At 43.9% G+C, this 17,976-nt stretch overlaps 1 protein-coding gene across 10 annotated transcripts in view; it reads right to left on the bottom strand.

The window, feature by feature from the left end:
• Positions 1 to 17,976, bottom strand: part of RASAL2 (RAS protein activator like 2) — a 211,433-nt gene that overhangs the window by 54,330 nt on the left and 139,127 nt on the right. For all 10 annotated transcript variants that reach the window (XM_068141394.1, XM_068141396.1, XM_068141395.1 and 7 more), the window contains one exon: positions 4,401 to 4,507. In XM_068141394.1, the coding sequence (XP_067997495.1) occupies positions 4,401 to 4,507 (107 nt within the window). The remainder of the gene's footprint in view (positions 1 to 4,400; positions 4,508 to 17,976) is intronic.

The following is a 17,976-nucleotide window of genomic DNA, read 5'->3' as shown; positions in this document are numbered from 1 at the left end:
AGGCTGGAGAGGTGGGCGCAAGCCAACCTCATGAGGTTCAACAAGACCAAGTGCAGGGTCCTGCATCTGGGTTGAGGCAATCCCAGGCACAAATACGGGCTGGGCAGTGACTGGCTGGAAAGCAGCCCTGAGGAGAGAGACTGGTGGACAAGAAGCTCAACATGAGCTATCAATGTGCACTTGCAGCCTGGAAAGCCAATCAGATCCTGGGCTGCATCAGGACAAGTGGGGCCAGCAGGTCAAGGGAGGTGATCCTCCCCCTCTACTCAGCTCTGGTGAGACCCCACCTGGAGTACTGCGTCCAGTTCTGGAGCCCCTATTACAAGAGGGATATGGACGTGCTGGAAGGTGTCCAGAGAAGGGCCACGAGGATGAGCAGAAGGCTGGAGCACCTCTCCTATGAGGACAGACTGAAGGAGTTGGGGCTGTTCAGTCTGCAGAAGAGAAGGCTCCGAGGTGACCTAATTGTGGCCTTCCAGTATCTGAAGGGGGCCTACAGGAAGGCTGGGGAGGGACTTCTCAGGATCTCAGGTAGTGATAGGACTAGGGGGAATGGAATGAAGCTGGAGGTGGGGAGATTCAGGCTGGATGTGAGGAGGAGGTTCTTCACCATGAGAGTGGTGAAGCCCTGGAATGGGTTGTCCAGGGAGGTGGTCGAGGCCCCGTCCCTGGAGGTGTTTAAGACCAGGCTGGATGAGGCTCTGTCCAGCCTGATCTAGTGTGGGGTGTCCCTGCCCATGGCAGGGGGGTTGGAACTAGATGATCCTTGTGGTCCCTTCCAACCCTGACTGATACTGTGATACTATGAAATTGTACTTCAGACACACCAATAAATTTAAACACACTTCTTTTCCTCCAGCAGGAGGCAGGGATGCAAATTTCCTGAGCTTCACATGTCAGCCCTTTAAAACAAATCCATCAGTGACCACTGCCACTAAAGAGACTGATTAAAAAATGTCTCACCAAGGAAATGCTTGCTTAAAGGCTGTTATGAATCAACATTCCAGATGCTAAACAAATGCCAATTAGCAGTATTAAAAAAAAACAACCAGATGCCTTGCTCTGAGCAAGTACCACTGCCTGGTGTTTGAAGGGGAAAAAAACCCTGCACAGAATATGCTGGAAGCCACTGTCCTATTGAGAAGACAGCTTTTAAATAGCTTTTGAGAGTCCAACTTAAAAAGCTGTAAAAGCAACTTATTATGAAAGTCTCAGCATAATTTGCCATCAGTATGGATGAAGGTTAAGCTGTCCCCTGCCTTAAGCTGCTTTCTGTTGGCAATCCGAGTGCTGAAGAAAAGAGGTATGGCACAGAGTCATGGGAAGAAGAACTGAGGCAGCACTACACCACAGCTGCTTACAGCCCTCCAACCTGCGCTGCAGGTGTCACCGCTCGGGAAACCAAGAAGTTCTCTTATTACTCACCTCCTTCACATGTACAGCAAGTCCCTGTCAAATAAAGATGACCTCACACACACACACAAGTTTAAAGCCATTATAGACACCTTTTACATCCTTCACTTGAAGCTCTTTTCAGACCACTGATCTGAGACTTCCATGAGGCACCCAAGTCATCTCACCTACTTCTGAGAGCCGAGAAGTTCTTAATATAAATCAAAGGAAGAAAGACGATTCCTCCCCAGCTTATCACCCACCTATTAGACATGTGCCAATCCACAAAGTTAACAGGGTATTTTATTTCAGGAGGCTTAGAGTGAGCTCATCTGTATTCTTCAGCAATCTCGACTTCTAATTGCAGCTTGCTCTTTTAAACAGATCAGGAGTTGGCATGTTTTAAAACAGGCTGATCTCAGCCCCCACCTGCACTGCAACCTGCTCAGGAGTCACAGCAGATAAATGGGCTTTTCAGGGCAAAACCTACAGAGCCAGAAGCCTTGTACCTATAAGAAAGACAGGAGGGAGCATTATGCTCCTGGGTATGCAGGTGGCCAGATGGACAAAGAAGCATAATACCAACTACACGTGGCACAAATAGCTTCTGGGTTTTTGCTGGTTTATGCCCAAGAAGGACACCCATGTACTGCTTCCTGAGCCTATTTGCCAGAGTCCTAAGAGCCTTAACACGCTGCCAGGAAAAAGGAGAAACATTCTGCAAGGCAGAAGGCTAAGAAGTGTTAAAGAGCTATTAGAGAAGAATTAGAGAAACAGTAAAACATTACCTCAAAGATAAGATCAACATCAAAAAACCTGCAACAATGAGGAAGAAAGAAAAGAGGAGCCATATAAAACAAACAATACAGATAGTAATCAAACACTTCTGATACATAGCTTGCAGTTGTCAGACAAAGACTAAGCCAATGCATGTACACATCTGAAGGCTAGGGCAATTACTTATAGATGAAGTGGAAGACGGCAGAGCATTTCTGATAATTGAAGTTGAGAACAAGACTTCTGAAGGCTCTCAAGAGTACAGAACTCTTCCTGGAACTGTGTGGAACATCGGTTCAGCACAGAAATTTCAGAACTTGACATAGCAGAATATTCTTGTGACAACTTCACATGCAATGTCTTCAAGACATTGAAGTGATAGAGGATGGATCATAGAATCATAGAATAGCTGAAGTGGGAAAGCATTTGTGGAGACTGTCTAGTCTAATCCCCCTGCTCAAAGTTGGGTAAACTAGAGCAAGATACTTAGGGCTGTGTGTCCAGTCTGCTTTTAAACATATCTCTGAAGATGGAGATTCCACAATCTCTCCAGGCAACCTGTTCCAGTGTCTGATCACCCTTAGAGAGGTAAAAAAAAAGCTTTTATGTTTGAATGGATTTCTTACATTTCAATTTGTGCTCACTGCCTCTTCTCTTGTCCAAAGAGCCTGGCTCCATCATCTTTATTACCTTCTATCAGGTATTTATTCACATTGTTAAGATTTCCCCCAGAGTTTCCTCGTCTCAAGGCTAAGCAATATACTCTGCTTTAACTGCTACTTCAGGTATTTTTTGAACTGAAGGAAAAATGTCATTCATGGTCTTTCACTCGACATTACAAGTTCAAGCTTTGTAGAGGCTTTCTGACGTGAAAGCCTTTACAACAGAAATATTCTTCACAATGAGCATAGTCAAACTTCAGGAGGAAGGCTGTGCAATCTGCATCCTTGGAGGTTTTCAACACCTGACTGGAGAATGCTCTGAGCAACCTGGTAAATCTTGCTCCAGCTTTGAAGAGGAGCATAGGTCAGAGACTTCCAGAGGTCCCTTCCAAACTATATTATTCTATGAGAAGCCAAGCACAGACACCCAGCATGGACTCACCGCTTCCTTGGTCCGTTTTTCAATCCCAATAAACTATGAGTTTACAGGTTGCTTCAAACACCATCTATTCTATGTACTCTGACCAACCTTAATCCTTTTATAATTTAAATAGCTCTCATTAAATCCTTGGCTTTTTATCTTACTTTTAGAATGACATAGAAGATTTTAATCAAAACCCACGTTTCACATATTTGGATCTGAAGTAAGGCAGGAAGTGTGCTTAAAAGGGATGAGTGCTACCGAAAGCAAAACAAGAACATACACACTGAGGTACAGAAATGGCACTCACATCCATAAGGAATATATAACCCCCACAATGTTCCCTGGGTAATTCTTCTCTGTGTTTCTAACTCAGGTTTTAAAGTAGGCAGATTACTTAAGAGGGGTAGAAAAGGAGGTAGAGAGAGGTATGAAAATATTTGCAATCCTCAAGTTGGATAGTTTCAAATATGAACAAACACTGGTAAAAAAAAACCTACTGAGCACCTCATTTTACCTTGAAGATTCTGCCCTCAGTCTAATAATAGCAAGGCCTTTATGGTCATGCATACACTGAGCAAAGACTGACACAAGCAAGAAAATCCAGACTCTAGCTGAAAATGCCTCATGCAGACTTCGCAGCTAACCAAGATCACGACAAAACCCAAAGACTAAAGAGCCATTAACACACCTGCAAAAATCCTATTGGCTTCCAAATAAACTGTAAAGCCACTTCAGTTTTCTGTGTACATCATTGGCATGAGGGAAAAATAACACACTGTCATCAAGCTAAAGGGACTTTCTTCCTAGTCAAAACTGAATATGCAATGCAATCCCTGGCAGCGACTTCAAAACTATTTATATAGGTCGCTGCCCACATGAACACTGATGTTTCACTATCTGCAGCTATACATCAAGGCAATGAAAAGCAAGTTGCAGATCTACCAGAAATCTCATTGATAATACATGACAGTTGATAGCAATACCTCTTGGTCAACTGGTAAATGTTAACAAAACACTCTTCTTCCTCTCCCCCCAGCTCCCAACCCTGCCTTGCCTCCCAGAGCTTAGTTGCACACTGTGATATTTTAATCTCCTCCTCCTATTCAATGAGAAAAATTCCTCCTTTGCAGGAAGGACACACTTACTGGCACTTTGAAAGGAGAAGTATTTGAAGCATCCATGGAGTTGGTTTTCTCAGAGGTGCTGGTCCCGGAGATGCTCCGTCTGCGAGGAGATCTCTCTGCTGGGACCTCTGAGGAAGAGAAGAAAAAGAAGGTGAATGGGTGCTGGGGGGTGGGGAATAGTCAGGTTTTCTGCTCCACAGGAGAGACGCCTCAGCAAAGTTTCGAGTGCGGTAGTGAATTGCTGAGTTACACTCTCCTGTTCTTCTGTATCTTATTTACTCTCTAAATTACAACAGCGTTTCCACTGACAGATTCGAGGCTGTGGATCTGGGTTGACTGTAGGCAACTGAAACAAAAAATGCTGGTAAAGCTCAATATGCAAACATATGCAGTGTTCTACCCTTCTTTGTGAGATACTATTCAGAGGACTTCAATTATTTTTCATTTTTACATAAGCAATGCAATAATTAACAGATACCTAAAATCACAACGCAGGGAAGCTCGGTTTTAGTCACAGCTGAACCCCATTTGACAGAGGTCAAAGTTTGGTCTAACAGGGTTACACTACTTGCTCACACCATGCAACCAGCAGAAGACTCCTAACTGCCTGGGTGATATGACAGATATATCTCTGCAGATAAAAAAGAAATAGGTCAACTTCTCCTCATTCTGGCAATATGACCTTACTAAGATACGACTTTGGCATCTTAAATCTATGCAGGCTGATCTGACGAGCACAAATATTCATGAAGGATGCACTTAGATCTTTTATCTAGCATACTAAACGTGGGTAATAGCTTAGTAAAGTATACAGAGTATTAACACCCTCTCCACAAACATATACCGTGCCTGGATGCATTTTTATGTACAGCTAGATAAGACACACACAAACATACGGATACCTTTATCACAACTGCTGCCCATCTCCAGCTCAATTGCCAGACTTAAAGGAATCCAGCTTCACAAAACATCCCCCGACACGGGGAGAGAAAGAAATCACTTCCTAGCAGAAAGTCCATTGTTATCTTCTGAATCTTAAAGAAAAGGAGTAAGCCGTGACTCCAGACAGTGACATTTTGACTCCTGCCGTTTTCCTTTCAAGAGACAGATGCAGCTTAAACTTCCATTTCTGGCCGCCTGGCCCTGGGGATCCGTGCTACTTCCACTTAAGAGAACGCCGGGTCTCTGGGTTCCCCCTCCCTTTCCAGGGCTTGCAGAGAGCAAGCGAACGAGCAAGAAGCACACAGGACTGCAGCTATTCAATCAATCGCTCCGACTGCACATCCTCATTAGTTACTTTCAGGCTATTAACAGACGCCCAACTGCCGGCTTCCCTCTGCTACAGAAAATTTCTCTGTATATCCTGATTCACAGCAGCAAAGGAAAAAAAAAAAGGTTTGCAGAGATAGACAGCCAGCTGGTGCCACGAGAGCAGTGTTTGCCTCCAAATAACCAGAGGAAAAATGAGAGAAGCCTTCTTCAGGGATAACGTTACTTGTGATGTCTTTGCATACCGGCTTTTGATTTCACCAGAGTTATAACGTGCATCTCCCATGGACGCTCGAAGGAGGACAAAATGGAGCATACCGAGCGAGAGGCTTTGAAACCTGGACCCTGCAACGCTACTGTCTCACACTGTAGATATTTATCTCTTTTAAAAACCCAGACTGCTAACCATCAGCCTCTCAGTCTGCTGGTAACCATCAGTGGGGAAAGGACTGCCAAGAGGGAGAACAGCCTCCTAAACTGGGCAAACAAAGTCTAACACACAATGTGGCTACCACTGAAAAATGGGCAGGGCACAGCTGCTTGCTGCTGACCATGATGAGCCCTGCTCGCACCCATCAAGTAAATGACGGTCTGACAAAGCTCGCAGTAACTGCTCCAGAGCAATACCACTTTGGGGGAGATCTCTCCTTCGGCTGGTGAGCAGCATGCTGCATTTTCTCTTACAGCTAAGGAGGCATCGCCCGTTCCAGCGCTGGAGGGTAAGTCCCTTTCAGGGCACCTTTAGAGAACAAAGCGCTTGGAGCAGGGCCAGAGCTAGCCCAAGGGTTTTGAGGAGCGGTCAGTCGCACCGCCTCAGAAGCCTCTGCAGAGGGTTGCTAGTTTTCATCTGAAGATGAGCTTTTTATGCCCCCCAGCCTCCTCACTCTGCCTCTGCAAAGGGAAACTTATTTCCTGCAGCACCTGTACGTGCTGCTTTCCCAAAGAGAGCTGCATGAGGTGGGATTGAAGTGCCTGCTTCTGCTGTTCGCACTCTAAGTGTCATGAAAGCAAGCGGGCGCGGTACGCTCGCTCGGGGCCGGGGACGACAGCGAGCACCTTTTCTTTTTACATCAAATAGTAATGCGTAACGTAATAGGCTGGGCTTTCTCCACTTCTCACACACAGGAAATCACATCAAAGCTGCTTCAGTAATTTAACACAGTCTGTTAACTTTGCTGAGTCATAAATGAGAGCAGCAGCCCGAGTTTCCCCACTATTTTCAACAGTAGGTTCTGCAGGAGGGGCAGTTTAGGAAGAAGTTGAAGTTTAACCCAAGTGGAGTGGAAGAGCTACGACAAAACGTGCCTAGCTCTCCCTGCCTTCCCCTTTCCGCCCCCCCACAGCCACCTAGGAGCGGTTAAGAGTTCTCTACAAATAAAACACTGGCATTTCACTGCTAGAATGAGTTTTGTCAGTTCTTCAGACCATCACAGCAGTGTGCCAAATGGGGAAGGGAAAATGGAATATTCACAAAGTGCCTGCAATGAGCTAAAAACACCTTTCGCTCCCTTCTCCTTCCCCAAAACCAAGCAGAAATAAAACAAGATGCTCAGTCCTCAGGAAAGAGAAGACCCAGGTGTAGGAAAGTTACTGTGAGATGATACCTGGAAATCAAAAGCAGCAATCAACCTGCCCTGATGTCCATAGAGCAGTGGTTTTGCTGAGTTGGGTAAAACAAAATGAAAAAATCTATACTGTCACCACCAGGCAAAAAAATGAGACAGTTCCCTCCTCCCCTGAGCTCCCCAAGTAATGCTAGAGGCTACTCTTGCATAATCTTCACCTGCTCTAAAAATCAATGCACCTCTCACTAGCTTAGTATTAAATTACAACTGCTTTCTGCATTGCTCACTCCTGGGGATCAAGACTACAGCTAAATCACCTTGTTTCTACGGATAAACAATCTGAAACCCTTTGCCTCCACTCAGAGTTTCTGGGAAGAAAACAATAAAATAATGAAATAAAAAAAGGTGGACAGAGCTGGTCTGGCAATTTTATGCTGGGGGGGCTGGGTAGCTTCAACCCACCACACCTTCTTAACCCTAAAAGAATAATCCAACAAACACTGTCAACATCCCTCTGGGAAACTTTTAATTTATCACCTCATATACAGGTGATGTGCAGCAGTAGTTATGTAAATAAGTACTTATGCAAATAATTATTTACATGCTGCATGGAAATAGCCAGTTTACAAATTAGCTGAGCCAATTACTCAGCAATGGCAGGTGCCTCTGAAGAGGGAACTGCCCAAGGATACCATGAAGATAGGTCTCTTCGCATCTTCATGTTGCACCACTCGCTACCCTCTGCAAAACCAAGGCTTGTTTTGCTGTCCAGAAGGCAGGTTTCTGTAAGACAGGCTCCACTTACTACTAGGAGTAGTGGTGGTGATTGACCTCCTTTGAAGGTAGCTGTCTCTCCTCAATGACCTCCAGCCTGGACTCAAGATGAATTTTCTACTGCCAGGTGCTCTGGCCACTTTAAATCTGAAACATGGCTATTGTGGGAGTTTGTATTCTACTGTGATGAGGTTTTTGTCAGGATGGGAGAAGGAAAGAATCTCTCAGCTTTGCAGGATAGTGCTTGCTCCTCTAGCTCAATTTTTCTGAATTAGAAATGGATTGGAAAAGGGCAAGAGAAACAATCAGGAACAAAGAAAAATCCTCAGGGGTTAGAGTGAAAAGAATTCACTTACTGAACTTGCAAAGAAGGGCACAGAAACTAAGATTACAGGAGTGTCTGATTTTGCAAAGGGCAATGCAACCAAACCACTGCACGATCTCCAGATCTGAGTTCCTGCTTAGGGAGTACAAGAGGTAACTGTAATCAGTCCAAAGACCTACTTAGAGATGTGAAAAAGGGGTAAGCACACTAGCAAGAGCAACTCTGGTCTGACATCACTCCTAAGACATTGGTACTGGTCTCTGTCACAGTGAACAACAAATCAGACTGTCCTCGGTCTGGTCCTGTTCTGCACACCATCCTTTTATCTACTGCGACATTCAGCAGTTCATAACAATCAATCAATAGTCACAATCAATAATCAAAGTCACAAGTCTGCCAGTGGTGACTTCTAGCAGTCCACAGCAGCACATGGCTTATAGCACTGCTACAATGTCCTTTGCTCTGCTGTTCAAGAAAGCTTTGGGTTTGTGAAAGGCCACACTCATCATCCACTGAAAATAAAATAATCCTGCTCCTCCCAATTTAATTAATATTTCTTTCCCAAGATGTATTCTGCTGAGAGACAGTACAAGAAATAAATTCTGTCTCTCCTGAAAGTCATTCTCCCAGCAGCTTTACTTGATGTCTTTGTGCTGTCTTTGCTAGGAAGGGGGGCAGACTGCTGGTGTCTATTATCTACTGGTTAGGAAAAGAAAAGGAAGATATAATAAGATTTCAGGGATTGGGACTTCCTTTTGTTTTATCTGCACACATCCTGATATGATGCAACTAGAAGGGACAGAGAATATGATTCATAAAAAGAATCAATTCATTCTGCCTTGCAAGTCTGGCTTAATTACAGGCATTTGAAAAATACCAAAGCAGTTCAATACGAGCAATTACCGACCCAGAACCCAGTGTTCCCAAAGACTGCCTCTCAGGTGCGCTTCCATTAACGTGTCCCCAGCTGGAACAAAACAAAACTCCACCCAAATATTTGTCCCCCTCCTTGACAGAGCTACCCTGGCACTCCCCAGGAGAAAATGGTAATTGATGCCGGTCAGAGCATTAGCTGAGCCAAGAAGCAAGTCTGCAATTACCCTCGTGTCTGAAGGAGGGATCAATAAACGACATACATGACATCCCTTTTCTGAAACAAAACCTGTCATTGTTTTGAATGTAAACTATAGGGATGTTTGCATTTATACATTTACCAAATCACAAAGCAGAGTCAGAGAATTGTTTCAGTTGGAAAAGGCCTCCAAGACCATCGAGTCCAAACATTGACCTAACACCACCATGGCCATTAAGCCATGCCCACACATTTCTTCTCTTCCCACACAGGGCTGGTGACTCCAGCACCTCCTTGGGCAGCCTGTTCCAATTCCTTTCAGGATAGAAATTTTTCCCCAATATCCAACCTCCACCTGCCCTTGCACAATTTCAGGCCATTTCTTCTCCTTCTATCATCTGATACTAGGGAAGGAGAAGAGACCAACCACCACCCCCCCCCCACCCCCCTCACTGCAACCTCCTAGAGAACAATGGGATGTCCCCTCAATCTCTTCCTTACTAAACAACCCCAGTGCCCTTATCATCTGACTGGGGAGGTTCATCTGCCTGGAGACATTATGATACATTTCAAATATGGTGATGCCTGGAGGCTTCTTACCAGGATGCAGGATGGGTGGGGACTGTGTGCTGAACAAGCACCGTATCTGTCCTAAAGGATTTACAGTTTTAACTTGAAACAAGGCACTATTAGAGTGGGATAAACCCTATACAGCAGGCAGGAAGTATTAAGAAAGTAAGACATGTACTATACCCCTTATGGGCTGCTGGGTAATTATTTGTTTTAAAAATAAAGTTAAGTAATTATCCTGGGATAAATAACTGAATCCTAGGGGGTGAAAATAAAAGAATATGTTGAGGAAGAAATTTGGAGGGGGGAAAAAAGTCATCTTTGCTATTGAACATTGGTATGAATGGGACAGACAAGAGTTTCTCTTGAAGGGGACAGACAGAAGAGACCCTTCTGGGGAAGTGGCAGTTGACTGGAAAGGACTAAAGGACTTCCAAGGCCTCTTTCAGCACTGCTTTCTGCTCTGGCAAAAGGCCAGTTAATCTATGGGTTAACTACAAAAGAAATACAGACTAAAAACCTGAAACACAAAACTTTTTTTGTGACAGTATTTCTTTTACAAACACACTTAAAGAAACAATGGGCTCAAACCTAGGCTTGGAGGAGTCTGAGTTCTTATGGGTTTGCTGTTGGCAGTTAGTTTTTGAAGATGTTACCCACAGGTGTAACCACCAGTCGAGGACTTCACTAGAGAGACAGAGATTTAGTATTTGTACCATGGAGAGCAGGAACTACAGGGCTCCTGTCTTACTTTACAGAGTCAGTACACTACAGCTCTGAGCTAATACAGCAGAAAACCAAACCAAAGCAGAGATAATTGCCCTTCTATGCTGCTACATGTTTACTGTTTTCATTGTGAGCTGCTGATCACCTACCACAGCACATAAATAATGAAGGTGCTTGTTTGACCCTGATGGTTGGGTCCATCATTAGTTGATGATGTTTGACCCTGAAGCACAAGAATTCAGCATGCTCCCAGGCAGTTTATATTAGTAGAGCATATATATTCAGTAACATGGCATTCACTAAGACAAGAAGAGATTCTCTTTGTCTCATTATGGTTGTTTTCAGAGTGTTCATCTGACAGCACTAATGAGAAAGATCTCATTGGGTGCAGGCAGTATTTACTTCTGGTTTCTGCTACCCTGGTGAACATACACACCAGGTGACAAAAGGAGAGAGGCAGGAATAAAAAGCAGAAAGTTAGAAAGCATTAGGACACAGATAAAAAGCAACAACAAGAAGAAGAAATGTCTTAACAGCATCTTTCAGATTAATGTTGCCTAATGAAACTGGAAGCCTCATATAAAAATGAATTAAAATGTTAATGTTTTTTGCTTGGAGTAAGGATTATCTCTCATTTGCTCACTTGGGGAGAATTCAGACTTGGGCCCAATTCACAGACTATCATAAAAAATTAATTAAATGCCTATGTAAGAAGCTTAGGGTGAAAGCAAACTCCGATCCACTGATATGTTTTAAGTCCTGAAGTCCAAGTTTGTGTTCTGACTAAATACATTATGCAAATTCTGCAAAGTATAAGTTAAAGGAGAAAATGGAAACATGCAGTGATAGCTTTTCCATATTTATCAAGACAACTAGACAGGGGGGGAGAAAAGCCACAAGACGACACATCAGAGAGAATGCTAGCAAGCCACAGCATACTAAAGTGTACAGATGCTACAAAGCCAGGAAAAGGAAATACAAAGGGAAGTCTGCAAAGCTCACTAGTTACAGAGCTCCCATCATCAAACACCTGCGAGATACCAATTATGATCAAAAACTCTCCCAGTCCATTAGAAGTGTTTGTAAAAGAAGATACTGTGCTTTACTGAGGATTGGGTTGATCAGACAAGTCTTGCAAGATGATCCAGGTGAATATCAAAGATTTTTAATTTACAGACAGGTAATTCTGGTGGTGTTAGACACTTGCACTGTGCTGCCATACCAAAAAAAATAGGGGTAATTGAATCAGTGCCCAGCTCAGAAGGTGCACAGCAAGCAACCTCAATGACAGTTTAAGTCACTTAAAAGACATTTATGTCATTGATTCCTACAGGACATTGCAGTCAGAAGGATGAGACCTAACATGCAAAGCAGATGAATACACAGAGAAAACTGGCAGGAAGGGCAAGAATATCACAGGAGATAATAATTTTTAGTCTTCATGTACTGTCTCTCACCATTTCTTTTTGCAGAATATTCTGAGGAAACTGTACGTGGCATTTAGTGAGTAAAAGATCAGCTGTTATTAGAGTCATGCACTAGCTTTGAGGTGGGGGAACAAATCTTCCACCTCTTCAAACCTGAGTCAGAAAGGGAACAGATGCATGTCCATAAACTGTTTAACACATCCTCTGCATGATGTGCGTGGCCACACAAAACTGGGAAGAGTCGCCCCTTTTTAACCTCCTCACAGATCAGCCTGCAAACCCTCCTTTAATGGTTGACTCTCTGCACAGAGACACAAATTGCCTGGACAACTCTGCCAACACAAAAGCGGACACAAGGAGCTACTGCACATGACCTGGAGACGCTGATGCCCTCGTTAGTTCCTAATGATCTTGGACTGCCCCTGCTAATTCAAATTACCTTGTGTTTGCTGCAGAGAGATTGCACACAGACAATTAACGCAGATCAGCTGATGCATGGTAACTTGTTCCCGCAATGTAATTTGTTTAGAGGCTTGTGACTTAGACACACATTAGTATGATATCAATATTTATTATCCTCATTATTAAACAACAGCCTTGAGCCCTGGCTTTCAAACCCAATCTTTATACTCTCTGCAAAAGGGCTGTGAATGGAGGCATTCTCTAAGAAGCAATCCTTTTGCTGTGGTTATTGGGGTATTTTCACAAGTGACTGGCTCTTGGACGCAGCAAAGCTCAACAGCTCCTCCCAGTTCCTCTTGATGGGCCAGAAGGCGGCTCCAAGCTTCAGTAACTCTTGCTCACTATGGCAGGATTTTGCCCCTGAGCAATCAGAATTATTGTTATGGAGACACAAAAATCCCAATGTACTGTGGACATCTGAGGGATGTCACTGGACCTTAAATAAGGCCCCAGGATTAAGACACCATTTGGGAACGGATATCTCTTGGATGCACTTGGAAGCAAAGAAATGCTACCTTAAATAGCTCAGCTTTGCAACACCCTTCAGACTCGGGGCTGAATAAATACTTCCTGGTGTTTGTGGTGTGATATTCCAAAAGAAGGCCACAGCATGCAGTGATGAAATGTTAGCAAATCCAAATAGACTCTGTGGGAGTCTCTTCCTTTCCTCCCATGTTCTGTACTGATCTGGACCTGCTAAGTAAGAGAAGTGCCTACCATGGAAAGTAAACTAGCTACTGAAAAGAGCATGAGCACCCCAGGTCTGGATGGAGGATGACGAAACTGTGGAGAAATAGCTTCTGGATGGCTGTCACCTACTGACAGACAAAATGACTGACAGACAAACAAACATCCATAATAGTGACTACTGTATCTCAGGGGGAAGGAAAATATTATAGGAGGTATCAACCCAAACATTATTTTAACTAGTCCATGGAAAGGGACACACATATCAAACAGCCCTCAGGAGCATCTCAGCACCTGCAAATTATCAAACTAGAAAGGAAACAGACTGCATCCTGACAACAACAGCAACCATTAAGGAGAGAGATGGAATGATTTGTAGAGCATGGACTAAAAGGACAAAACCAAATAACAGTGACATAGCAACAGCTCAAAGGGAAAAACAAAACAATAATCAGCTCCTGTGTGTGACTTCTCCTTAAAACATTTTCAGCCTCCTAGTGGTATTAATGCTGGACTATAAATAAGATAATAGTCTCAATTTTCTACCTGAATGCCAGCAAACTAATGTGCAAGTATTGAGAAACAAAGCACAGAATGGTTTGATTGTGCTCCTCAATATAAATTTCTGGGCTAGAGAGAAGTACCTGAACCTTGGACAGAATTGTTTGTTGCAAATGCATCTCCACAATTCTCCTAAGAGAAAGAACTTTCAGCAGCCTCCTCTGATTTATCTTACTGCCACCACACAGCTGAGAAGTAAAGTTGTAGGCAGGCTGACAGAAATGAATGGAAATAGGCTGAGGACAGTGATCAGCTGGTCAAATGGCACAGAGAAGAAAAACAGAGCAGTATTATTTAATCCAGAAACCATTTTCTCCAGGGCACATGCCCACTTAAAACTTGACCTTTGCCCAAGGTGTTTGCAACTGTTTCAAACAGAATGTAACCAAGTTTCATTACCAATTGCATACCACTTAAAAAGAAATAAGGTCAGGTAACTGAAGGACTGAAGAAATTAATCACCAGCGAAAGTATTAAAGGCGTCCCAGTAAAGTGTTTAACGACATAAATACAGTGAGTCCCCTACCGTACCAAGAAAGGAGAGAAGGCTTTTCTCATCTTCTGTGCTGCTATCCAGCCATTCGGCCACATCCCCAGGAGAAAGGAGAGTCATTCTCCAGCCAGAAAACTTTTCCATACAGAAAACAAGAAGTGAACGAAGCAGGGCAGGGAGGGTGGGGAGGAGCTGATGGTCTTGGGATTCCAGTACTCCAGTTATTGTCTACACTGACAACATGAGAGCGTGATCCTGCTGTGTTCTCCCAGCCTTACAGCTGACAGCCTGTACTGACAGAGCAGGCATGGGTGGGAGCAGTTAAGTGGGATACTTGCTGTCCCTTTGTGTCAGGTTTCAGTCGAAGCAGAAACAGAAGGCAAAAAAGGGGGGAGCAGGGGAAGCAGAGGTTGTCAAATCCAGAAGAGGTCGCAGGTTATGACAGAATCAGTTTAAGTAAAAAGAACAAATAGGTCTCAGTGCTGAAAAAGCTCAGGTAAATCAGCACAACAGCTCACCAGTTAAGTGTAATATATCCCTATCATTCCTTGTGGTGTTGGCTTTGTTTGTAGGCTCAGGTAGTCTGCTTTATGCTAAAAGGAAAAAAAGCAACCAAAAACAACAAAACAACCCAGCACGCTTATAGGCAATTTAAACACCCTCCCCACTACGGAAGAGCCTGCGTTCCCCTGTTGACAAGCCCCTTCCTGCTCCAGCTATTACAGCAGCATCCCAGCCTTTCTTACAATGAATTTGTTCATGCAATGGCAGGTTGATCAATCTGTGAATAGGAAGCTCCCCCCCTCCCTCTCCCCTCCTCCTGCATGGCGGCGGCATTGATCGGCAATAATGGAATCTGCTCCTGACTGCCAAGAGCAGCATTACAGAGGGGGGAACTGCTCCTCTGCTCCTCTTCCTCGGCGCAAAGCAGAGCGACTGCCCCGCTGGGCTTCAGCCTGGACTGCAACAGGGCAAACAGGAGCAAGGTGAGGAGAGAGCGGCATTCTTGCGGGGGGGTCAGAGAAGTCACCAGCGCTAGCAGTCGGTTATTTATTTCACACCCACACAAAGAAAAGATAAATGGGAAATAATTCTGCTCCGTCTAGACAGCAGGCTTGCTCTGCACAGCTTCGCAATGAAGACTTGTCATTGTGACTTTACTGAGGGTCACATTTAATTGTGCAGGATTTACAGCAGGTGATTTATTCTACACAAAAGAGCATTTTACAGGTTTACACATGCACAAGCAGAGACGAATCTCGGTAAGTGAGGGACGCTTGGGCCCCACAAATCAAAATTGCCTTTGTCCTCAGGGGATGGAGCTGATGCTCTGATCAAACTGCACTCTTTAAAGAGACAGCCGCCTTTTGTTCACCATCTTCTGAACTTGCCTTTATTTTAAATAATGTATACAGTTTCCAGTCCCTATTACAAACCAGGACACTTGCTGACCACTGATTACAACCCAAGCCCAAACGGCCCCAACAAATAGCCATTAGGGCAGCAAAGTGAATAATTAGAAACCAACCAACAAATGAAGGCAAAACACACAAAAAACCAAGAGAGCTATCAAGTCCCAGCAGGGAACAAAATTCCAATTACTAAGACAAACTGTAGCAAGCATTATTTGTGCAGGACAGGTATTTCCATAAAACACCTGCCAAGCAGGGCAGATGCTCTATGGAATTCACAATTAATGAGGGAATGTGAAACAGGAGCGAGATGCCACAGCAGCATGGAAGACTTAGCTGGACATTCATTCCTCCTGTTCACACTGAGGAAGTATTATGTCTCCACCTTCAACATGAACATTTCCCACCCTACAAAAATCCACTGATAGAAAGACACCAAGTGTATTTCCCACCTATTTGATGAGCTTCTCCAACAAATTTGACTCTGTGTGGGGGAGGGTCACACTTTGTCCAACTTAGAATTTATGTTAGAATAAACCAGGTTGGAAGAGACCTTCAAGATCATCGCGTCCAACCCATCAACCAATCCAACCCACCTAAACAACTAACCCATGGCACCAAGCACCCACTTCTACAAGAAGAATCTTCTTTAAGACTGTGCAAACTGATGACCTAAATCTACTTGCAGTAAGAATGCAATTAAAGCAAACAAAGAAGGAGCAAACAAGCAAATTCCAAACAAAGAGAGAAAGGTTTAGGTAGTACTTTTCTTCTATCTGATTGGTCAATAGGGAACAAACATTTTTACCGCCTTCCTTGTAATTTTCAGTGAAACAAATATGTGCCCACAACTGCCTGACTGCCCTTCCATTAAAATCTGGTTTAATTTGTGATATTAACGATCAGATCCATAAATAATAGGTTCTAGAGAAAACAAAGCTAAGAGTATTGATTTCCCACTACTGCTTACCAATTCTGCAGCCTTGCAAGGAGCACAGATTGCATACAGAGCCTGTTTTCCTCCCTAGCTGTGTCATCTTGTATCATAATTTAGCTTTCTTCATCCCTTTCAATGTTTTATAATGTTCATGATGACAGGGGAAGTATATTAAATACCAAATATGAAACTGGCTCATTGGAGTATTTTAATATGAGGACATAAAAAACTTTGTAAAATGCAGATGTGGAACCGGCAAAGCCTTCAGTCAGGAGGATTTAACTAGGAACTGAAATGAAAGGGCTTGAAAGTTTTTCACATGCAGACCTCTCTTGTCCATTAACATTCCTGGGACAACACACAGAGGGGGAAAAATCCACATAAATACTTCCCTACTATTTATCTCCTCCATGTGTGGTTTCACAGGTCACAATACCATGCACCAAGCCTGTCCGCAAGGGACTGTCAGAAGGAGAAGATATGCATCAGAACAAAAGCATGATTTAGTATCATAGTATTAGTCAGGGTTGGAAGGGACCACAAGGATCATCTAGTTCCAACCCCCCTGCCATGGGCAGGCACACCCCACACTACATCAGGCTGGCCAGAGCCTCATCCAGCCTGGTCTTAAACACCTCCAGGGACGGGGCCTTGACCACCTCCCTGGACAACCCATTCCAGGGTTTCACCACTCTCATGGTGAAGAACCTCCTCCTCGCATCCAGCCTGAATCTCCCCACCTCCAGCTTCATTCCATTTCCCCTAGTCCTATCACTACCTGAGATCCTGAGAAGTCCCTCCCCAGCCTTCCTGTAGGCCCCCTTCAGATACTGGAAGGCCACAATTAGGTCACCTCGGAGCCTTCTCTTCTGCAGACTGAAAATCCTTGTAAGAAAGTAAGTCAGGCACACACCCCCCTACAACAAGACATCCGGGAAGTGTAACGTGGCAGATAGTAGTAGAAGAACCACTGGCATTTAGAAACACCAAACCCATCCCAGTAAAACCAGAAATGATTACAATCATCTGACCTGGCTTGAAACACCTTTAGAACATCCCTGAGTGGCTCTCATCTATTCATCACATCACTTCTAGTTGAACAAAGACACATCATCTTCCAGAACAAAAGGACATCCAACTGTAAACACACTGCAGAGACTGAGTGATTCCACTCAGCAATTTGCTCCTCAATTCCATGAACGAATTTATCCAGCCTCATCTCCCAGTCACTGGGCACCGGTTGATGTGTATGCTTTGACAGACTGTAATAAAACTGGTTATCAGAAACATCCTCCCTGTTACATCCTTTGAATAACT

Source organism: Melanerpes formicivorus, unplaced genomic scaffold (genome assembly GCF_026170545.1).
Source record: "Melanerpes formicivorus ecotype bairdi unplaced genomic scaffold, bMelFor1.0.p_v2 SCAF_7, whole genome shotgun sequence".
In the NCBI taxonomy this organism is placed as follows: Eukaryota; Metazoa; Chordata; class Aves; order Piciformes; family Picidae; genus Melanerpes; species Melanerpes formicivorus.
This window is presented reverse-complemented; position numbering and strand designations above follow the sequence as displayed.